This window comes from Tyto alba, unplaced genomic scaffold (genome assembly GCF_018691265.1).
Source record: "Tyto alba isolate M040663 unplaced genomic scaffold, T.alba_DEE_v4.0 Super-Scaffold_1000006, whole genome shotgun sequence".
In the NCBI taxonomy this organism is placed as follows: domain Eukaryota; kingdom Metazoa; phylum Chordata; class Aves; order Strigiformes; family Tytonidae; genus Tyto; species Tyto alba.
Window position 1 is genome coordinate 30,632,691 of NW_024881272.1, and position 24,416 is coordinate 30,657,106.

The 24,416-nt window shown below is 42.7% G+C and overlaps 1 protein-coding gene across 2 annotated transcripts; it reads left to right on the plus strand.

Annotated features, from left to right (window-relative positions):
• The first annotated feature begins 1,699 nt into the window (after positions 1-1,699).
• Positions 1,700-20,355, plus strand: C8A (complement C8 alpha chain). 2 transcript variants are annotated; one of them, XM_033008851.2, is made up of 11 exons: positions 1,700-1,818; positions 3,915-4,011; positions 4,964-5,108; positions 6,277-6,421; positions 7,820-8,009; positions 9,132-9,332; positions 10,662-10,902; positions 14,896-15,024; positions 15,659-15,828; positions 17,985-18,207; positions 20,204-20,355. In XM_033008851.2, the coding sequence occupies exons 1-11, from the start codon at positions 1,700-1,702 to the stop codon at positions 20,353-20,355; spliced, it is 1,812 nt and encodes a 603-aa protein (XP_032864742.2). The 2 variants fall into 2 exon arrangements, with proteins under 2 accessions (XP_032864742.2, XP_009972611.3); XM_009974309.3 differs by having other exon boundaries at positions 15,671-15,828.
• Positions 20,356-24,416: the final 4,061 nt, after the last annotated feature.

Sequence of the window (24,416 nt, forward strand, 5' to 3'; positions counted from 1 at the left end):
ACAGCAACAGGCAGAGAGGCTGTAATGCTTAATAGGGAGGTAACAATGGGGATCGCCTTAGGCCAGTTTCAATCCCCTGCTTTTCTCCCAAGCAAAAGCAATTTAGGTTTAATAGTAAATATAAAAAAATATTAAAACCCTTATTTGAGTTCTTCTTGTGTAGGTGAATAAAGGAGAAGGACTTTCTGAACTCATCTGAAGTGCATTAGTAGGTAAGGGATTACATTAACATACTCTCGAAGGTCACAAAAAGGCAGTTATCATTTCATTTCACTACAGAGTTTACCCATGTGCTACGTTTCTTCGTGTTTAGCAAAGACAAGCCCCAGGGTCATTCTGAACTTTAATTACATTAAAATAACATGGTAAGAGATCCTTTTATTTTGATAATTTACAAGACCAGCTATTGAAATGAGCTTTACAATTAATTTGGAAAATACACAAAGTGACACTTCTATCCCAGTCTTTTGTGGACAGAGGACAATTCACTGTCTGCTTAATAGTTATAATAGCCCAAGACCAGATTTTCCTACTATAATTATACTTTCTCTTGAATTTATTGAGGTTCAAGCTTCCAGTTGTCTGCTGGGAACACTTCATTTATGTATGAAGCGTCTCAGCCCACTTATGCAGAAGAAAAAGCAGGGAGAAACAGGCCCTTGTTTGAACATAAAAGTCTCCATAGATCTCTTGCTCTTCTTTTTTTTTAACTAATATTTAATGAAGTTATAGATTCCTTGTGCATTTTTCTGCCTGCCCAGGAGCCTTTAGGGGAATTTTGCAGGCTATGTGCAAGCTCAAGGAAACAAGTATGGGGCAACTTGGACTACAGCATTACCAACTGTCTTTCCAATGGCCATTTTTTTCTTTCTTCCAACACAAGAAAATGAAATATTCTCATCTTGTGACTATTATCTGAATAACCCATTATGTTCTTGCTTTCTGTGGTATCACTTTCTTATACTTCTGTGTTAAGATCCCAACCAGCTGTAAGCATTAGAGCCACCACTAACAGATGGGTTTGCACAGCATATGGGTAAGACATAATTTCAGATTCAGGGGGCATCTTCCTCACCTCTAATCACTTTAGAAAACAAAGATTTATATCGTTGTGTTGCAGTGACTGTGTAGGGCCATCCAAAAGCCACGAGATAACTCACATCAGCTTTGGAGATGGGACACTGTCTTACGGGGATGGCAATGGGAAGAAGCTGAATTGGTATTTCCTTGATGTATCTGGAAGGTACGTGTTCCTCATAACACAATTTCATTATAATCTTCAATTTCTTGTACTGGAAAATTTTTCCCTGGTCAGCAAGCAGACATATCGAAATTACAGTTAAGTCACTGTTGGAAATAAAATGAGTTTCCTCCTCCTTCAAATTAAAGAAGGGCACAGGCTGGAGAAGAAACACACTGCTGCAACAGGACTTGATTGACTTTAATGTGGAAACAATTGCACAGTTTAATATATTCCCTTGTCAGAAAACTGGGAATTTGTTTCCAAAAGGGCAAAGGCCTCTGGGATGTGTCCTGATTCTTTGTGATTTGACCTGTGCTGTTGTCAATGATTTACCACAGCATTTTGGAGTCTGGTGGCCACTGTGCTGCTTCTAGCAGCGCTTGCCCCACAGCATCCTGAAACCTAAAGCTTTTATTTGCAGCTAATCTATATCAAACATTTACGTATGGAAAAACAATGTGGTGGAGCCTGTGTCAGCTTCCTCCTTTGATTCTGTTTATATGCTCGCTGGCTTTAATGGCACATCAGGCCACAACTACAGCACACAGGGAGCTCAAGGCATTGCCTCCCCAGAGGTAAGTCTCTGTGTGTCCGTCCCCTCCCCGTCAGATTTACATATAGAAATTACAGGCAAGTCAGTTATTCCATCAGTTTTGTCCTGACCTGAGGCATGTGCACACTGTGCTCTCTGTAAACAGCTAACAGGAAAAAAAAATATTGGCAGTTATCCAAAGCCCAAGCTAGGCATCATAACTCCTTCTTATATGAACTGTTTGCACAATGGTTTTTCTTTTACAGATGACTGTTAAGCCTTCTTAAACTTCCTTAACAAAATTGCCATACTGGGTTTGGACACTTGAAATGAATTCCCTATACAGTATGATTTAAGAGTGAATATTTTTCATATTCTTTTACATTATAATTATTTTGCATTTGACAATGTAAAGTTAACAAGTGCATGTGAATAACCCAATTTTCAATCCAAGCCAGATCTTCATACCTTATTTTTTTTCCCTGAACAATATTATTAACCTATACAAGTGTCACTTAGGCTTTGAAGGAAGGGAATAAACAAGTTACTTTTTTTTCTAAAGCTATAGTGTCATGATAGAAATATGGTTGGATTATTTTTTCTACAGCTATTAATTTCAGGCATGTACTAAAGGAAAATATGATTTAGAAGGATCAAAAAAAGGTATCAGTGATAATTGGAACATGGAGACAAGAAGGCAGAAAGGAAAAAAAATGTGGTAGTGATACACTTAATTATGAAGGCTTATTCAGATAATCCCTTTTGAAAATGAACAAAGACGAGATTTTTGATGTTTGATGAACTTATCAAACAAGGCAGAATAATGAAGAGGTAAATGTAAAATCCAATCGAAGGTGAGCCAATTAAGTACTTTGTGAAGTGCTGAAGGATACAGCCCACAAATCCTCCTGTCAGAGAAAAAAGGCGTCAATACATGCGTGTCCTCCAGCTCCATGTCTGTCTTCAGGCTCCTATTGTTTTTGTGGAGACACAGTGGGTTATATCTTGCACACTGATCTGCATCCACAGGCTCCCTCGCTGAGCTGTTGTGGCTTTCATTTAGTAAGTCTCTCTTCTACAGCCTCTGATGAATCCCCAATGTGCTCCGTACCTCTGCTAATTATCAATATTTCTCTTTGGACTGCAGTCTCATAAGTAAAACAGACTGCTCATTAGTTAATCACCAAAATAATAACAATGTTTTGGCTCACAATAACCCCTCAAAATGCTTTGAAGGCTGTGGCAAACACAGAGTTGTACTGACATGCCACAGATTGCTCCTCAAGACAAAGAAACACATTATACAAATAAAGATTGGAGGAGTGGAGACAGAAATAGAGATCGGAACAACTGGATTGGGAGACAAGAGAATTTTCTTGCTGTTGTATAGGGATATTCAGTGTATGTGCAGAGTCTGATCCAAGGGCCACTGCGATATAGTACTCTTGCCATTTTGTGCTCTTATACTCTTTCTTATTTTCATCTTCTCAGAGTTTATGTATTTCCTTTTAGAAACAGTCAACCAACAAATTCCCATAGTCAACATGGCTTTGTACCTTGCCTTCTCAGCACTGTTGGTGCAGCCACTCCCACTACTCCACAAAGGCCATGGGAATCAGACCTTGATTTCATACTTGTCTGGAAAAATACTGACCATGAGTTCACAGCAGTATGAAAGAAATGGAAAGAATAGATTTCAGAACAAGCACAAGGTCATAAACATCACTACTGGAGTTTGTGATGTGCTCCTGAGAAGAAAGCCAAAAAGGAAGCCTTTCATTAAAACTTGTATCTTGTTGACATTCCTTCTGCTTACTCAGTATGTTTGGTCTTATATATATACAACGTACATATATTTTATTGCAATCCACTTATTGGAAAGGGCTAGGGTCTCCTGGGAGAGCAGCAAACCCCAGATAAAATCCTCAAGTCCTGTACCTGCTGCCCCCGACCGGTTCTGATGGTGAAATACTTGGACGGGGCATCTCGGGTGGTACAGCCACTCCTGCTGAGGGATGGTTCCCGTTTCCTACAAAATATGTTTCTGGTGGAAAAACACACACAGAGACCATTTTCTCCCTGCTAGCCTCCTTTACACAACTTCAAAGGCCTTAGACCGCTCTCTCTCCTCCTCCTTAGAAGAAGCAGCAGAGGTGTTAATTCTCCAGCTCCTGTTGACTGTCAGATGAGCCAGTGGTCAGAGTGGACTGATTGCTTTCCTTGCCAAGAGAAAAAAGTAAGACTCCACTGTAATGTAATCATTTATCTTCAGATGTGTCTGTGATGAGGATGTACACACATTAATTATATATATTATACATATTCATCATTCTGAAGCATCTAGTAAACTCATCCAAATATGATGGAGCTGCTCTTCTACTAGAGAGGCTCTTACCCTGGTGTAAACTGAGGAATAAATTTGTTTAAGGCTGCAGAACAGCAAAATGCAAAATCAAGGGAAACGGTGGAAGAATCAGGCCAGAATATTTGCTCAAGACTTTCTTCTTTTTCTATTTCAGATTTAATTAAGTATCCCCTGATTCTTAATGCAAATATTCCAAGGAAAAGACATTAGAAGCAGCCTTCATTCATCAGCTCCTGTTCTCAAATTTTTATATCATCTCATATGTGTCTTCATAATTCAAGAATTTATTTTCAAATACCTGACATAATTTTGCTTTCTACTGAGTTTATATCCCTGCATTTTTTTGTTCCTGTGCTTATAATCACTAAATGATTTGGCTCTTCTCTCTTTCCCTTTTTTTTTTTTTCACTCCTTGTTTAAAACGCAACACTTCTCATTAATAATCCATCAGAAATGTTGCAGGATCAGTATTGTAATTAGTGTCTGTGTCCGTCTGAGCCTGTTACATTCCAGGACAAAGCATGTGTAACTGGAAGAATTCCATATTATTTCCAAGGTATAAAATAGGGAAGAGATTTTTTAAAGCAGTCATTCCAGCTCCCCCTAAATTCACTTGTATGAACTTCAGACAAATCTCCTGAGCTCCCACCTCTCTGCTGACTCTCCTTCTCCATTTATCATGTACAAAGTCTTCGGGCCATAGAAATAAAACAACACTGTAGATAAAAGCAATAGTTTTAATTGCTTTGTAGCCTGTGGAGGTGGTGTCTTTGGGGGACACAGGTGAGGTGGTGTTGGTGTTTTTTTTTCTCGTGTGGTTCAGCACCGGTACCGGAGGCTGGTGCAGCCGGCGGGGTTTGCGGGGCGGCCGTGCACCGGGCACCTCTGGGGCGAGCAAGCTTGCCGTGCTGAGACGCCGTGTGCTGGACCCCCCGGCTGCGGGAAGGACTTTCGGTGCGAAGAGACAGGTGAGTGAACCAGGCACAAGCTCCTACCAAAGCAGTTTTGGGCCTGGGTGGACAGACATGGGGTGATAGCAGTCCCCTGCCATGGGCAGAGCTTTGCCAGCCAGCCACCGGGATGGTGAACCAGTGCAAGAAAAAGCAGGAAATTGCCCCGTCTTTTTTTTTTTTTCCCACACTTTTACAGCAATCCATGTTACACTTAGATTTGGATAGAAAAGAAGGCTGTGTGACATGGAAAAGGTTAATTTTTCAGTGGAACAAAGACAGCAGAAATATTCAGCTCCAAATGCTGTGCTACACGCTCATGCTCCCCTCCATGGGCACCACTGCTCCCACAACACACCACTTTCTCCCACTGAAAAAGACACAGTTCAATCATGAATCCAACTAGCAATCTGTTGGGGTGATTTATTTATTTTTAGCCGTCCCCAGCTCTGATGACTGGGATATAATACGGCTGTTCTCTGAAAGTTTGACTAGCCTTGACAGATTTTTGTTTTTACACAAATGGCTCAAACTCCCATCTTGAGCATTTAATGAAAATCCCATTGAAATTTAGAAATGTGCACCAGCTCCGTGACCAGTTCATCAGCTGGAGCAGGTCATCAGCGCTCTGTTGAGGCAAGCACAGCAGTACCAGTTCCCCCCTGCCATGAATGTCATGTCAAGCCTTTCTCCTCACTCTCAGAAGCAAAAGCACTTTCACGTTGCCTTTCCTGCAAACATCCATTCTTGAGCTATAAGTATTGCAATAAACTCCCCAAATACCTCCTGTAATGGGAAGAGGCAAAATTGCATTCTAACCAGACAGAGCTGACTTCCCTAAGCCAAGTGGAGAAGCTATTGCTTCCTGTGGCTCCCTTGCAAAAGCATGATTGTAGATAATAAAATCAGGCCAGTGAGGTGACCTCTACTTGACACCCATCCCATGGGAGCCCAAAGGAGTGGTCAGTTTGGACTCCTAGTTGTGCTCATTCCAGGTTGCAAAGGAAAACCTCTCCCCACAAGATGCAGGGAAAAGCAGGTTCCCGATGGAAAAGGACTGTGGTTAACACCCACCGTGACTTCCCGTGGCCCTGAGATATGAGTGGAAAACAGCACAATCAGGGCAGGCTGACTGAAAGGTTTTCTGAAGGGTGGGTAAGCAGTTGCCTGTACCTGTGCATTTTAGGTCGCTGTATTAAACGGCATCTTGTGTGCAACGGAGAGCCGGACTGCAGAGATGGGTCTGATGAGGCTAACTGTGAGGATGAAGATATTGAAAGCCCTTGTAAACAACTGTTCCCAATCCCAGGGTCTGAAAAAGCAGCCCAAGGGTGAGTAATTAATCAATAGCTGCTACTCTCACAATCAAAACTGGATTCAGGTTTTCATATTGCTCCTCCTTAGTAAAAGCAGTGCTCCGTGAATTGATAGGGTGCTGTACAAACCCCAAAAGAGAGCTACTGTCCCACCCAATCATGGGTAGCAATGAGGGAGACAGGAGGGTTCATCCCAGCTTTTATTTAAAATTATGTTTCAAATTTACTATCTGACCTTGGTCTCTCTCAGCCACTCAGTACTTTAGCACAGAGACACTTTCGAGTGTCTTTTTTATATTCATGTAAAAATATATCCCAGCTCTCTGAGTCCAGCTATCTTACAACTTTCTCCAGTTGATTAAAGCAATATATTAAAGTAGACTTTGGAGATACAGCATCCTGGTAGCATTCATCCTTAAGAAGAAGATTTAACTCCAGGATTTAGGACTTCAGAGCACATATTCAATGCAGAGTGCCTGAGCTCCACATGAATATACGTACAGTAAATACACCTATCCATGAAAAAGTTTTACTGTATTCAGTTTCAAATTTTGGTTAGGTAATACGTGGAAAAGGGGGAATCCGGAATGAGTTTAAGGGCAAATTGTCTGTTGCAACATTCTTCTTTTAAATCTTGTGTTTTAATTAAGTACTGCTTAGGGCCTGGAAGAGTCCATCAAAAGTTTTTCAAGACACATACTAATTTTCACTGAGCACTCCATTTAATACTGCTCTTTGATGTGTTTCTCCCGCATAACACACAAAAGTGATAGTGTTTACCATCTAAGTATTAAAGATGATTCCCTGTTGTGAGGAGCAATGCTGCTGTCTAGGTTGAATAATGCTTTCACTTTGGGCCACGGAATTACAGGGAACATTAAGTAATAGGTGGGATTTCAGAGGGCAGCAGCTGTGGTGCTTGGAGAGCAGGAAGAAAGAGGCATAAGAAAATAATAAGTGAGAGACTTGGCAAATCACAAGCAGACTGCAAGCCTAGAGAGGGTGCTAACTCCCCTGAGAAATGGGACCATTATTAAAAGGAAGGAGATTAAATAAACACTTTGCGAGCATTAGGCTCACGGGGCACCTGGAGGAATTCCAGGACTTTGGGACTTTCATAACTGTACTTGCTGGGATGGACTGGAAAACTTAACCGATTTCTTCCATTTCTAGCATATGCGTCCAAACCAATGTCTTGGAGATAAAATAGCTGTTTGTCTCCTGTTAGCTTTGGGAAGGAGATAGCAAGGACATAACAAACTCAACCCTTAGATTTTAGGTGCTACCCACATTCAGAGTCAGAGAGCTGAGGAGAAGTAACTTGTAGTGACGAGAGAACAGAAACAATGACAGACTGTTGGGGAAATAAAACGGGAGCTAGGGATAACTTTCTGAATGCTGCTTCTTTCCAAGATTCAATATCCTAACACAGGAAGCGAGCCAGTACGTATATGATCCTAATTTTTTTGGAGGCCACTGTGAGTATGTCTACAACGGAGAGTGGCGGGAGCTGAAGTATGATGCTGCATGTGAACATCTGTACTATGGAGATGATGAAAAGTATTTCCGCAAACCTTACAACTTTCACATATACCAATTCCTAGTAAGTACTTTGAGTGGTCAAGTATAACGATGTTTTCCCAGCTAAAAGCTAAACTTCCTACAGAGATATTTGGTACATTTTATTATTCACTATAGGTTGCCTTTCGAGGTACTTTTCTCCAGCTGTCCCCAAGACAACAGGCGATCGATGATATAAATGCTGGTTTGTGGCACATCAAGGAACTAACGTGCTTTATCACCCAGGCATCACCACTTCTTACTCTGTCCTAGTCAGAGCCAAGGGAAATGGGTTTTCTCTAAATTCTGCTACTAATGAGCTATAGAGCTTGCACAAGCCACTTGTCTCTCTAGGGATGAAGTTGGCCATGTGTAAAACAGGAATAATGATGCTGGTTCAATCTTTGAAAGCATTGTAAGTCTGTGGCATGGCTACAAAGGACATAAATCCAAAGTCTGAGTGAGACAGAGATCCTGAAAGCCACCACCATGTATCACAATGCCTCTACTCAGTGGGTTCACATCTAATGTTGGAGACTGTACTGAGTAGAGTAAGGATTCAACCTGGGTCTCCCATGTCATAAGTGGGTGTCTTGTCCCCACTGTTAAACATTTATCATGCTTTTTGACATGAATGAATGAAAACACATTATTCCAGGGGAATGGTACAGCCACAGTCTCAATGCAAGCAGCTTTCATGCCCTCACAGCAGACAGTGTCCCCCATGACCCTTAGTCCCCAGTTTGAACTCAGACAGATTTATCCAGAAGCAGGCTGAAGAGAAAAAATTCAGTCCAAATCACGATGATTTGGCAGAGCTGTAAAGAACTAGAAGGAGAGTTTCATAACAGGAATTGTCAAGCCAGTTTAATAGGTACCATTACCAGCTCTGGCTGTAATTACTGCTTTGAGTGGCTAAACACAAACCTTTCCCCTGCCTGGAGAATGCATAAAGCAAAATACATGGGTTTAGCTACATCTATCACATATTTTCAAATTATATGACACATGATTTAATTCTTTATCCCACATTCAATGAAGTCAATGTTGGTGCTGTCAGTTGTATCACAGGCCTCAACTGAGGCACCATCAGCTCCTTAAAGAAACAGATATTAAAAAGGAAGGTATGTACCTGAAAAATTAATGTCTGCTCCTTTCACTTTAGGCTCATGCTGATTCTGGATTCACTTTTGAGTTTTATGAAGATTCAAAGGATCTGTTTGATGCCCTTAAAAGAGATAAATCCAGAACAAAAGGCTTTACCATTGGAATTGGGACTCAAGAATCACCCTTCCAGTTAGAACTGGGCTTCACTTTATCAGGTGGCAAGGGATCCCTGAAGAATTTCACGCAATACACTGCAAAGGTAAAAAAAAAAAAAAAAAAAATCAGCAATGCATATACTCCAATCATGTCATCTGTGCATCGCATGGTCTGGCTGTAACTTATGTCAGTTTATTCTCTCAATTGCATTTTTTTAACACATAGTAATTGTACCTTAATTTGTTCATGTAATTGCAAATATATGATCATTAGTAATCCTGTTTGTTGTTCTTATTACGTTTTAGCAAACAGGGAGAGGGAATAAAATTGAATTACGAAGTACCACAACACATGTCATCTCACCCCATCCTGTTTCATGGCTACATTAAGCACATAAATAAAAAAATGCTTAAAGTGATGATGAGGGAGGAGGAAATACCAAGATGTTGATCAAAACAGTTGTCCTCAGGGAATGATCTTTAGTAGCAAATATATCTCACTCAAATTAATACAAGCTGCCTTATGATGGGGAAATACACTACTATTTATGGGAGGTTAAAATACCGCACTAAAAAAGGAGTACCCAGTAACAGGGTATATTTCTCACAGTGGTTTTACATCATAGACTAGCTGTGACGACCTCTTTCCAATCTAATAACACGAGTGCTGGTATTTCCCACATTTACTGTGCCCCATCTCCTGTTTTCTCATGGCTGCTGACAGAAAACAATAAAGAAGAATTACTTTGATGGTTTTCTGAGTTAAAATGCCCTAAAAAGCTGTTTGAAATGGGCACCATTATAATATTTACTGTGCCCTTGTCTAGACTCACATGATGTTTGCAGCTAAATGATGATCAATTATTGGAGGAATCATTTAAAAGGCTGTTCTGGTTGCACTGGAGCCTTGTCCGAGGCAGTGACTAATCTAGAAGAGGAGACGTGGATCTGGTTGCATATCCAGGAAATCCTCCCCCCGTCAGTACCTTCCTGGCTGGGGTATCTCCCCATTGATGGGCTGGGCTCAGCTTGCCTTGAGTCCTCGTCCTGCATCACTGGTCAAGCCTGAGAAAAAAGGCAAAAAGAAATAAACAGTATGGAAAGGAAACCAGAAAAAAGAAATAGCAGAAATGGAGGATAGAGGGGAATCAGGTGGAGCCTGATTCTGATCATATTTGCACATCAATAAAAAGACCACATAGCATCCAAACCCATAGCTTTGCCTTCCACCTCATCCAGTACACAAGAAAGAGACACTGAAAAAGAATTACCACCAATTTCATTTAAACCTGGGCTTGTTTTCATGCCTTCAGTATACACTGACAGTCAGAGATTCAGGCTTTCCTCTTCAAACCTAAAGACTAGATTTTTTTTTTTTTTTTTTTTTTTTTTAATTCATGTTGAGTGGCAGCTCCTCTTGTCTTTACCTGCAGGATGTTGGATTCATTAGAGGTGTGACAAAGGTGCAGACAGCCCGTTTCAAGATGAGAAGGGACAACATTGTTTTGGATGAAGATGTGCTGCTCTCCCTGCAGGAGCTTCCAGACACTTACAACTATGGCATGTATGCCAAATTCATCAACGACTACGGTACCCATTTCATGACATCTGGCACTATGGGAGGCGTCTTTGAATACATCGTTGTTATTAACAAGGAGGAAATGAGAAGAAAAGGTTAGAAAATGACAAAATATTGTCTGTTCACAAATTTCTGCTCTAAACCAGGTATTTCCAACCTGGTCACCATGGGGTGGGTCCAGTCCACCAGAGTAATACATCTGGGTCTGGCTGCCCCCCACAGCCATCATCTCCCCAGGCCCTGGGAGGGTGGGTGCTCATCGGCTGGTATGTCCCATCACAAGATAAACGCATACTTGTCACAAGCCCAAAAATGTATAGTGGGGGTGAGGCAGGGGTATCTGCATACTGTTCACAAGATGGATGCACCACTGGACACATAGCAGGGAGAAGCTTCAGTGTCACAAAATGTGCTTCCGGATCTAATTTCAGAAGGATCTGGGTGAGATTTGGGGAGTTTAGGAAGGAACCTGAGCATCTTTTTCTCCCTCTCTTTCAGCGTCACTTGCTAGACTTCTCTAAATTTCCCCTATTACTTACAGTCTTTGTTCTGCCCATTCTCATGAATGCTCAAGGACTGCACACGCATCCAGAGTAAAGAAAGATAGCCCACTCCTGTTTTAGTCTCCTAATAGTGAGGGTCTCAATTTTCTGTAAATGGAATTAACACATTGCACTTGGCAATACCTCTGCCACTTTACTCTGGTTAGTGTCATATTTGAAGACTAACAGACCTCTGTTAGCTCCAGTTCTCAACAAATTAGAGCGTATGAGGCTGGAGAACCATACCTCTAAATCTCAGTTACATAAAATAACCACTGCAGATGTCTAGAGAGCAAGAACAGCCATTATTGGCGAGCCAAAGCATAACATTTTTCCTAATCAAAAACATAAGATGCAGAACAATAATATGGTGCTTTAGTACACTAACTAGTCAACTTTTGCAAAGGTGTCGACAGTGCAATAGACCTCACTTCCCCTAAGGGCCATCACCCCGCTTTGCTGAGGGTAAGGCTGCCTTGGTAACTCCAGGCTGGACATACATTCAAAAGGAAATTGTGATCCTGGACAACAGGTGCAAATTGCTGCAATTCCACTCATTCCATTAATTTCCATGGCTCTGCCCCACATTCTGCCTCCGTTTCTGAAATAATTTTGTACCATCAGCACTAGGAAAACTATGCACTCCATACTGAGTGCTAACAATGCCAATTTTTCCACAAGAAATTACCAGTTGAGAGAATTTGCATCAAGTTCCCGAACTACTAATGTTTGGAAACATGATGCCTCTTCAAATCATTTATTCACTTTGAAGAGTGAGAGATATAGAAGTTAACAAGATCTTGGCAAGCAAGTCTTCAGGAAGCAGACTGACAATTTCAGAGGAAGAATGAATCAAGAGCATTTGGAGGGAGGCTATTATTTTGCTGTATCTTGTGCTTGCTGTATATAGAAGGAGGAGATTTACTGCTACAAGATGCCTTATCTTAGGAAAGAAGGATGTTGAAGTTCAGCAAAAGACAAAAATGTGCCCCTGTGGAGAGGTAATTTTCATTCTAATGTAATTCTCATCTAGCCCAGACTCTGCTAGAAAGTCCACATATACCAAGTCAGCAGTGCTCTACGTCACACAACATAGACCCAGAAGGACCCACCTGCAGTGGCTGATATGCCACTGTCTAGAAGCATTTAGTAAAAGAAATTATTTTTCTAATGGCGATCACAGCCATGCTCGAAGGCTGTGTTTGCAAGAGGATTATCTGCCTTCCCTGAGGAATGGTCAGGATCAGGATATAAGCACTCAAGTCTTAAAATTAGAGCTTCATAAGATGAGTTTGAAGCTTTGCAGATGCCTGGAGATGTACTGCTGAGTACCCCCAGGGCTGAGCAGCATGGCACCTGCTTTAGATTAACCACTGCATCCTGAGAGCCCACCTAGCCTGTGAGGCTACGTGTTAAATGCTCTGGAAAACACTCTTTTTTTATAGTCCAGTGACTAAAGCAGATGCCCAGGAAAAATATTCCTAGGCTGAATCCTCCCTAAATGAGAGACAGCTTGAGTGGTCACTGAGCATCTAGTTAGGCAAAGGTATAGGCACGACCTGGACTTCAAGCATTTAGGAAACCTGAATTTTGAAATGAAGTCACCTTCTGGGTTTAGATACCCAAGAATAGACCACAAGCCACCAGCGCAGTGCTTAGGACTGCAGTTTTGCTGCTAGACCCATTTCTAGCTTACAGTCTGCAAGGGCTTGTATGGATGTGGTTATGACTGAAATAAATACATATGTCAGAACGAGGTCCCTTGTTGCTCTGCCATCAATATTTTTCATTACTTGTTTTTTAAATAGATTGTTATGGTTCTATTATTTAGCAGAAAACAGTATAATGTGTTCACACATTACAAGAACATTTATGGGAGAAACATTATGCAGAGTAAATTAGAAAGAGTCTTCATATATTCTGATTAATTCAAAACGCAGCAGTAAATCTTATCACTCGAGCACATGTAACTATCACAAATTACATCATATAAAAAAACTATCAGGGCTCCCCCCCTCAAGTGCCAATATTTTCTATAACCACCCTTTTGCGATGATAACCACTTTTCATTTATCAAGACCCAATCTTGCTGCAACCAACAGCGAATTGTATTGACAGACCCTCGCTAAACATAATTACCTAACGGGAACCATGGCTAATCAATTAATCAGGGTGTTCCTCAACTTTAATTTTATGGTACTCCAACACCAAGATAAGCAATCTCTCATGTTGCTTTGGGTGAATGAACTTTACCCACTGTGTTTACAACTGTTGAAGAGTTTAGTACAAGTAATTGAGTGCTACACATTTCATCTTTCTCAAGGGCCCAGTTTTGCAATGGGATGTAATTCCCCCTGAAGTCTTGAGCATGCTTCAGCTCTCACCAGTTTGAATCCAGGACTTGTAGTCCCTTTCTCAGGATGCTGAGCATCTCCGCCGCTTGGGACCCACCAAGCCAACGAGCAGATCCATGCCCCGCGCGGCTCCAGCGAGCCTCTCCTCCAGGGTGTGCAGAAGGGAGCAAAACCCTCTGGCTATGGATGTTTCACCAGTATTTTAAACACAAGCAAGACAAGACACTGCTCCCCCGTGCTGGGGTGAGGCAATTCAGCAGACAATGCTTGGCCGGAGGTTCAGTCTTTAAACCATTAAGCCATGATGCACAAATCCTGCTGACCTCTGTTGCCTCCCTTTCAATACCATGGTATTGATCGCCAAGCTGCTTTGTAAAACACTTTAAGGTCTTCTGACAAAAAGAACAATATAAAAGTTACCTATTACTTACAATACCCGTATTTATTGAAATCAATGGATTTTTTTAACTATTAAAGAAGACAGACTTATATTTGCAGTACACTGAAGTGTGTACATAAAACTAGGCTGTATGAAATATGCGCATTGCTTACCTTGGTGAAACCACCTCATTAGTTCCCTTCTCCCCTCTGCAGTTGCTTCATGGGTCTCCAGTTACATATTTTCATGATGTATGTGGCAGTGCTGGCAGCAGCAGCCCAGCAGCAGGCAGTAAGGCTTCAGCAGCTCTCAGCAGACAGACCTTTTGCAAGTTGTTACTTAAGATGCTATTTAAGCCCCTAATACATGGGTCAGATCCTGAATTCAGGAAAATTACTGAGGGTCTATTGATTTCAGTTGCTGTTCACAGCTTTACACTAGTTATGAGTTAGTCTGTAAAAAAAAAAAAAATGTTGTATTAATAAACAAATACACCAAACAAGGAAATATAAGCCTGAAGGTTTGTGTTAAGATTTTTGCTTTCTTCTAGTACTAAGGAAACAATTTTTACCATAAGGACATTTCTCTAGTCACCTATTATGCAACAGACCCAATATACCCAAAGTACTGGCTTTTCCACTGCAAGGCTAAAGGCTGTCCTCTGCCTGGAATAGCTTTTGACTTTGGAAAACAAGACATGCAAATAAGCAAATATTTTCTTAATTGATAGGAAAAAAAAAACAAGTAGGAAAATGAACATCCTTCCACTCAGAACGAGTCACTGATTTTACTGGTTTCCCTTCTGTTTTGCAGACATCAGCACTGAAGAGATAAGTGCCTGTATTGGCCGGTCAATTGGCCTTACAGTCAGCGAGAGTAAACTGCATTTGGAAGCATCTATGACATCCTCCGACTGTGAAAAGAAAGGATTTTTGAAAACTGGTATGTTAGCAGGGCAGATACCTGTTAAAGCATCTTGTGCCATTTCTTTTGGTCACCTGAGCATGGCTCAAGTAGGGTCACACAAGTGTATGAAGAAGGAAGATCTGGTGCCATCCCCAGTCTCTAGGACTACTGATTGCTCTTGAAAGAGCAGAAATTAAGGTAGCCATACTTGGATTAGAAATGCATGTAAATAGAGGCAGTGGGCTGTCTGGAAAGCTGTAGTTCCTATAGCCACAACAGACTGGGCATGGATGACAAAGGCAACACAGCAACTATTAAGAAGTCAAAACTGACTATAGAAAGTACTCAAAGAGGCTAGGAAACCCCAGATTTGTAAATCACTTAAACAGCTATAGACAGTGTGATCTACTGCCCATGTACTAACTAGAAACCAAGGCTAGAGGCACGCGGGCTCTTCAGGTCTTACCAACTTAGAGCATTTGGAATGCTCAACTTGTCACTGACCCCCTTGTGATAACGTGGCAGGGCTTGCCCGTGAGCAGGGGACGCCGAGCTCCCATTGATTTCAGGAGGCAGCATCAGTGATAGCCCCTTGCACGATTGATCTCACCTCCATTAAGCAGTTTCTAGCATTTGTGTGGAAACGGTAACTAAATAATATGGGTGTCATTCAACTTTTCAGATGCTGAGAGCAACAGTGCAGTTGTGGAAGATATTATTCCCCGGATTAGAGGTGGAGATACCAGTTACAGCGGAGGGCTCTTAAACAGTTGGGACGGCAATATGTATCGTCACTGGGGAAGATCATTAAAATATAATCCTGCTGTTATTGATTTTGAGGTAAGGCTTTTCTGCAGTTGAAGAAACTCTGCCGCTATAAGGAATGAAAGTGTAGTCGAGCAGATCATTTTGTATTTTTATTGTGATCCTATCACAGAACAAGATTAAATGTAATGGGCCACTGATCTGGTAACCTCTTATTCATTTCACAATGGGGAGTACATCTCCCACCGACCACATCCGCAGGGAGACAGACAAGGAGCTTAATGCTGGATTAGTGCTGACTTAAATTTTTGATGTGTCCCCAAACAGCTTCTCGATGAATGGCTCTCTGCAGTTGCATTCATCCCTATTATTCTCCCCGACACTGTCCGGCCTCCTGTATAAGCAGGGCACTCACAGGGGGCTGGGGAAGGAGATTTTCCCCCACCCCCAGCAAAGGCTCTGCGTAGACCCACCGTGATTCTCACCTGCCTCAGAGCCTCACTGGCTATGCCTAACCTCTGCAGACCATGGTGGGTATAGCTGTGAGTGCTTCCAGGGGTTTTTAGAGCAGGGGACTCCTGGCTGCTTTGTCAGGCGGGTCCTGTCTTTCTCCATGCTCCAAAAAGAGGGTTCGTGGCCATAAAAATCAGCCAAACTCTACTACCCCCTTTTGTGTTACTGGATGCCCCATAAAATGGAAAGATAACTGAAGCATCCTACAAGACTTCAGAGATGGGGAGGAGAGAGGTGCAAATGAAGGGGATGGAAAGGGAGGGAGAAGTGTAACCCTACAAACAAATAATCCAGGGCCAGAGACCGCAGAGGTGTGAGGAGCTGGGCACAACTCCTCGGCTGTGGAACACCACATCTACCCTGAGATGCTACAATTGCTGGTTTGCTCTGAGAGTGCAGCTGTGGCGTCTGGGGGAAGGACCTTGGTCATGGCACAGGCATGCTGCCACTTCCATTCCTCTCATCTTCCTTTGAAGCACACCTCCTCCTGGCTCTGACAGGGTGGGAGAAGGGAAAATGAATTCAGGAATTATCTGTGTTATTAGCAGGGCAAGAGGGACTCTGCAAACCCTCCTGGGCAGCACCCTGGCAGCAGAAAGCCCCAATAACGTAGAAGTGCTTTCAGTTCCAGCTGCAGGTTATTCACCTTTCTGCTCAAGTTCCCATCAATTCTGGACAAAATTTATTGCAATTTTCCAGTAAATGATGTGCTGACCTCTCTGTTGGCTGCTCCAGAACTCAACAGTCACTGTGCAACCAGAGCTGCCGATAAGCGCTCGTGTCCACTTCAGCAGCTCTTATCTGCAGCTCCCTCTCGTTTGTTAAACAGGCTTGTGCAAATTTGTCTAAGAGCTCTTCCCGAAATCTGGCTGATCCTTCCCATGAATCGCTCTTGTGCACCTTGTGCGATGGGACGATGCCCAGTTCTTCTCTGGGACTGGTTTCCACTGATTCCCAGCCAGGACGTGCAGCATTCACAGAGACACATGGATGGACAAATGTAAATATGTGTCCTCAGACCAGCCCTGAGATTTTAGCTTCAATATTCAGTTGAATATTAATATTCAGTTGTACAAGTTATAATTACAGTTGCCCACACTGGACTATTTTTGCTGTTATACAGAAACTGGATTTTGCTACTGGAAATATGTGCACGTTATGGTCTTAAAGCTGTAGATGGCTCAATATTATTTTGCTGCACCTAAGGGTAAAATGTAAGAAGGTAAAATTCTCCATGCTCAGCATTTACTGGATGGTTCCCAATCTGGTCACCATTAGTGGTAAATTGGCATTAAGTTTTGATGACACCCACTATCCAAAGCTCTTGCTGAAACATTTTGGTTTAAAAAGGCAAAAAGCATGCAAGAATCTCTGAGATCATGACAATACTAAGAAACTGATTAAAAAATGGGCTTATTGGGGTGTTTTAATTTATCACTTGAATCCAGACTGAAACCGCAAAGCATGTTCAGAAAAGCCAATCCTGCACAAACCTCTAAGATGAGGAAGGTTTTGGAACGGTGGTTTCTCACTGTGGCCCATCAGTCGTGCTAACACATTTGCATGATGCACATGGAGCTGTCGAGGAAGACAAATGAGTTTTTTCTGAGCCCTGAGTTTATCCAGCAATGTCACAGCTCTCTGACTGCAGCGTGGTAGCATCTCAGGTCACGCCCAGCTGAAATTGTCTCCATGCTATTCATCTCCATCCTATGCAGCTGCAGCCCATCCATGAAATTCTCCGCAGAAGCAACTTTGGCAACATGGAAGCCAAACGGCAAAACCTGAAACGGGCTTTGGACGATTACTTGTTGGAGTTCAATGCCTGCCGCTGCGGACCGTGCCAGAACAACGGTGAACCCATTTTGGTGGGAGACACGTGTTTCTGCCAGTGTCGACCAGGTTATGGAGGCCCTGCCTGTGAGCAGACTCAACGCCAAGGTAAGACCTGGAGTGCACCCGGAGCAGGGAAGGCTGAAAAGAAGCAAAGGGACAGGAGTTTTTCCCTCCACGTGGTTAATCAGCTCTTTGCACCCATGCATCAACCAAGCCGTTGCTTCTGTATCGCTTTTGTTGCTGCGCTATCCTAAACAGCCCTGTGAGAGACATAAATTAGCAGCTGAGGTGATTATTATAAATAAATTACTGGGAATGAGGATGTGTTTAGTAGCTGGAGACTTACTGACACGTTTTAAAGAGCTGAGCTGGGATGTGGGGGAAGCACCCTGGCAAAGCCCAGCTGCTTGCATTATCCACCGAGGGGTGGGCTCTGCTTGCCTGCAGTGCTCTAACGATGCAGCTCATTAATGCAAATGAGACCATCATCTGGTCCCCACTGACTGGCATGGCACATCCTCGGGATGGCGATTCTCCGGAGTGCCTGTAGCATCCCGCTCAGGATGCTTGCTACAAGGGTGAGAGCATAAACCGCAACAAGCAGGGAGGGAAGGGAGGCTGAAGGGGTCAGGCTGAGCAACTGGGAAGTGGTGCTCAAGCAACGTGCCACCAAAAATGCTGCTTTAGTAAAAAATTGCCGCATTGACAGACTCGCCGCCCTGTCACAGGGAAATGTATTAACTAGAGGGGAGTATCTATTTTGGGGGGAGAAAAAAATGTGTTTTTCCAAAGTGACAGGCTTTTATTTATGTTTTCTTATTACTTTATATACTATCATAAAATATTAAATAGGTGGCAAAAAAAGCCAACATTGGAACATGATCTTGTATTTCAAAAAATTTCACAGTTCTCTCTGAATATTTTTGTCCTCATTCATGATGACAAAAAAAATCCAAATCTTAGGCACATGAAACTGGCAGAAAAATCCATCTTCAGAGCAGTTCCACCAGGCAGAACTCCAGGCCTTCAGCCATGTGCTCGTAATAAGGGTCTCGCCACTGGAAAATCAGAGCTTTGATGAGATAAGGAGTTAGAGCAGAGCTGGGTAGATGGTTTACAAAGCTGAACTCAAGAGCATTGCTTCAGTGTCTGAAAAGTGGGTTTCTTTAAAAATTGCAGGTTCTTTGAGTTGTCTCCAAATCCAAGGAATCTGCCTTAGATGAGGGGCTTGGAAAGCTCAGAGCCTGGCCCCAAAGCACCCACTGAATTGTCCAGCTCCTGTGCTCCTGCTTTTAGCAACAGCGGGGACAGACACGCTTCCAACTCACGCACAGTTTTTAGCTTCAAATTTTTAGTTCCAAAACTTATTTAAGACCGAACCCAGTTTTTTTAAAGCGCAATGTTTCAGCAGATGGGAAACCCAGCTTTCCACTCAGCACTAAGTAAGAGCACACACATCCATTTGTGCTGTCTGGATTAATAAAGTGCCCAAGCCAGGCATGAAGGCCAGTTGAGTAAATAAAAAACGACAGTAAATGACAGACATCAAGCATTCCCATCATTCAGGAGCACTGCCATAATCCATAGTATCGAACACCCCTGACAACTCAGTCTGTACTGTAATGAAAAAGCTTTGAAATGACCCATCTCCAAAGGGATGGGCAGATTTTTTCAAAACACCTCCATGATGTTAGGAGACTTTTGTCCCTCTGCTGTGGTCAGAGATGAGAAAGTTGGTGCAGAGAGAGCTGTCAGCTGCCCTTTGGGAAAGGAAAGCCGAGCTGCAGCCTTTCAATGAGCAGAGAAGAAAAAGAAACAGCTATTGGCGTCCGAAGAAGGTGATGCTGATTCACCTCCCCCCGGCTTCATAGCACCTTGATCTCAAGGGTTGTCCGTGTGCTGGGCACAGCTGGGATGGATCTGGGAGTCCCACTCGCAGCACAAGTTACAGCTGGAGCCAATATCTCAAACTGCTGGTGGCATTCAGCTCAATCTTCCTCCCCTGCTCCCACTCAAAGTATGCCTTGGATGTAGCACTTCAGACCCCAATACTATTTTTTTTTTTTTTTTTCCCCTCTTTTTTTTTTTAATGCCTTTACAGGCGGTGAGACGAATGGGCGCTGGAGCTGCTGGTCACAGTGGGGTCCCTGCCAGTCGGGCACGGCGCGGCGCAGCCGGCAGTGCAACCACCCGGCCCCAGAGCGTGGCGGGGAGCCCTGTGTGGGGAGGGACGTGCAGAGCAAAGCCTGCTGAAAGCCCACGGCGAGGCATCGCTCCCCACAGGTATGCGGTCAAGAGCGGTTTGGAGTCTGTACAGGGCTATAAATACTCCGGGCATAATCCTGCAACGGAATTATGTTGGGGAGAAATAATTGTGAATTATTGCGCTTCCATACATATGGAGACATGCTGGATTTGTTGTATAAAACCTGAGGGCTGCCCAGACCAATTGCTCCGGGTGACAGAACGCATGCCTGGCTGCCCCCTCGCCCCATGAGATGTGATGGGACCCCCACCAGTTCACAGCGGCACGGCTGCAATACAGGACATGGTGGAGAATCCACACGGGTGGCTTTGCTGCTGGGTGACCGTGGGGCTACAACGCGTCATGAAATAAATTCACTGAAAGTGTTGACATAAGTAAGCTTGACTCACAGAAATTTCTATATTTGCCTTTGGAGAACACATTAAAAGCTCACGATCCTTGCATTTTTGTGCAGTTGGTATTGACATATGTACCACAAAACTTTTAGAAGTTGGCACTGTCAGATTTTTAAGTCCAGCATATTGGCCAGGGCTGCATTTGCAGCAAAGCCATATGCTGCTCTGCATGGGAGGAGGATTAAGCCTAAAGATGCTGAAGCGTCATTGCAAAATGTGAACCTGAACTGATGAAGAATCTTAAATAAATTAAAAAAAAAAAAATAAATAGGCTCAAACACAACCATTTGGCAGAATAGCAAAGGCTATTCCACTTTAAGATCAGTGATGAATTGACTATTAGCACGCAGGCGTTTTATCTCCCAGGCACCCAGAGCCGGAGAAGATGCTAACGGGCTGCTTGATTTAAGGAGCTTTTCTGAATGTAAGACGTAAATCTCAGCACAAGAATACACACAGTATTGAACTGCATCCAGAGACCACGGCAAGAGCCCACAGCTCCCTCTTCTTAATGAACTGCTGCAAAAACCTGGGGTGGATGGAAGGCAAATGGCACTTCATTTTACTGTGCTTTTCATTACAAGGAAAGAAGGGGGAAAAAAGCCCTGGGAAGGAATCAGGCATTATGAAAAGCAACAACAGCAACAAAACCTCAAAGCACAAAGGAGCACTTCGATATACATTTGAATGGAAAGAGAGAGTAGAAAGGAATCATGGTTTAGTGAAAGAAATTGCTCAGCTATAGCTCTGGTTCTTGGAAATGCTTGTTTTTCAACAGCATGTCAGCGGTGATTTAGAGTCTGACACTTAGCTGATGTAAATCAGTGTTGCTCCTTCGCTGCAGCTGATTTATGCTACCTGAAGATCTGGCCCCGTATTTTCTTTTGTGTGCATGTTTGCCAAAGGACAATTTTTTCACCATTTCTCTTTTGCTTGAAAATGAAACCATAGGCTGCTTTTCTGTAAGAAAACAACAAACCATGTTATCTCAAACACTGAGATGTAATTGTTCTGTAAAAAATCCTTATGAGGTGAGGTAAAGCTGTGGCCTTTTTGCCAATTTTGCTTTTCCAGGTAAAGGTGACATTCACCCAGAGATTAATTTGCTCCCAAGGGCTTGAATCTGATGTCTTCTATGGTGGGAAAATGCAGCTGCATGAAGCACCCATATATTGGTATGATTTAGACATCCCAAAGGAATGTGAAATGTAGGATCAAAACAAGTTTTCCCATCAATGGCTTTATCACTTCTGTTTGGTGTTGGGCTGGCAGGTTATGTAGCAACAGGAGACTGATCTTACACCAAGGCCTAGTTTGGCTCACAGGCGATTCTTACCTCTACACTGACTGCTCAGGACTCAGGAAAATGCCAGCAGTAAATGAGTATAAAGTCACCTTACTTAGAAAGCCAAGTATGCTTCCTTTGTGACCAGAGGGAAGAAATTAATGAACAGAAAGACCTGATGCCTCGGAGGCAGAGGAGGGATGAGGCCTGCAGGAAAGCAACCTGTATCCTCAGCTTTTAGAGCCATTTCTAGGAGGATAGATCACAGGCTGGAGAACCACAAAAAAAAAAAAAAAAAAAAAAAAAAAAAAAAATCCAAGTAATTAAAGAAACCACACGTGAAGTACCACCATGAAGCACACATAAATAAGAAAAAAAGATCTGGGGTTTGCCTGGAGTTGTTCATTCTCCACTTTGAACATGGCGGTGCTGGAGCACAGAGATGAAAGCGAGGATATGTGCGGGGCAGAGCTCATCATTCACCTTGCAACCCGGGCAATGAAATATAAACCCAAGGGTTTCCTTCAAATGCCAAAGGCAGCTCAGCAGCAGCCCCTCTCCTCCTGCTCCAGTCTCTGCTGCAGCTGGGGCTCAGGCATCCGTACAGCTGAAACTTGGAAGCAGCCAAGCTGAAGCCAAAAGAAAGGAAGAAGCTGCCTGTAAGGTCTGGGGGAAAAAAAAAAAATAAAATTATTAGCAATTACACATTTACAATGCCAGTCAAAGAAGCTAATATATCTCATACTGAAGTGGTCAGCATGAGAGTTGTGCTAGATGAGATAAACAGCAAAAAATGTACGTTTCTTAAACTAAAAGCTTGGAGGGTACAATAAAATACTGCAGTTCTACCCTGGTTTTAATGAATGGATTTTCCCCTCTTGCACAATGACATATGTTTGATATAGTTATTTATCCTATATATTTCTTGTGGCATATTTCCCAGGAGACCTTGTTTATCTCGCTCATAAGTACATGATGGATGTATGGCGCTTTGGATAAATGGTATCACAATCAGATATTTTTATGGATATAGGCAAACTGGGTTATTAACAAAGGAAGGGCAGAGAGGAACCAGTACGCAAAAGAAAATAGCAAATGATTGATGACAATACACCTGAGGTTGCAAGGTGCAGACTCCAGATAACCAGCTAACAGAAGAGTAGATAAGGGCAGCATTTGAGACAGAGCTGTTTTCTACCTCAGGGTCAATGTCACACCGACTATCCACATGCCTGTGTCCCTCTGAGCCTGCAATTTTAGAGAAGGCAAAAATTCCCCAGCAGGAGCAGCTCAAAAATTATTGCCTTCTTTTTTATACAGTGTAATGCAGAGGCACAGGAAGATACAAAACATTTAATCCTACCCCAAAAAAACTGAAACAAAAGAAATGCCAGATTCTGGGGAGTTTGGGGTGGGACTGACATTTGTTGTGCTGCTCTATCGTGCCCAATACAGCAGGACTCTTGGTGCTGCATTACAAATAAATAAAAAATATATGTTCATAATGGTAATAATTACTGTCTTCATCTCTAGTTTTGTTGATTTACAGAAGCAGAGGGGTGTTAAAATAGGATATAAAAGGAAGACAAATCTACAAGCATAATTTGACCTGAAATCTGGCAGTTGCCTTGGGTGCTCACTGGGCTCTTTAGCCATTAAGGTACAAGAACTAGGAGTTGGAAATCTGAGAACTGTTAACACCTCTGCATGGACTTGCTGAGTTGCTTTCAACAAAATCTGTCTAGGAGAGAACCTGGGGGTGAACAACTATATCCATTTGATAGCAGGAGAAAGAGGAGCATGGTAAAGTAATTTAGCAATACTACAACTACCACAGGGTTTGCAAGTCCCCAGCCGCAGCCTAGACCATGTTCCGGCCTCACAGGTAAACGTGAAGTGTCTACGTGATATGAAAAGATGGAGAGCAAGTGAATCCAGGCTGAAAATCAGTCTGATTTGCCCATTCCTGACAGAGATGTTACGGGCTGCAAGAGTCAAGCTGTTTTTGTCCTGGGAAAGCTGGATGTGACAATTACAACTTACCTAAAATATCCTTTTGGGAGCTTCCTAAGCTGTGTTGACTGGATCCAGCACACATCACAGCAGCCACGTCTTCAAGCAGGGAGGTGGAGGAAATACAGCTTCTCCATGTTTACTGAGTTTCTTTTTTCCACAAGCAAACTGCTTGTGAAAATATAATATGGGATGTAGTAAAGCCCACTGAGACAGGTATCTTAACCAGAGAAATGGGCTGGAGCAGCACAAGCAGTGCTGAACATGCATGCAGCCTGCCTACAGCCTTCCCAAGTTTTCATATGTGGGTTATTAATCTAAACTTACACAGAAAGTGGAAGTTAGAAACACCAGT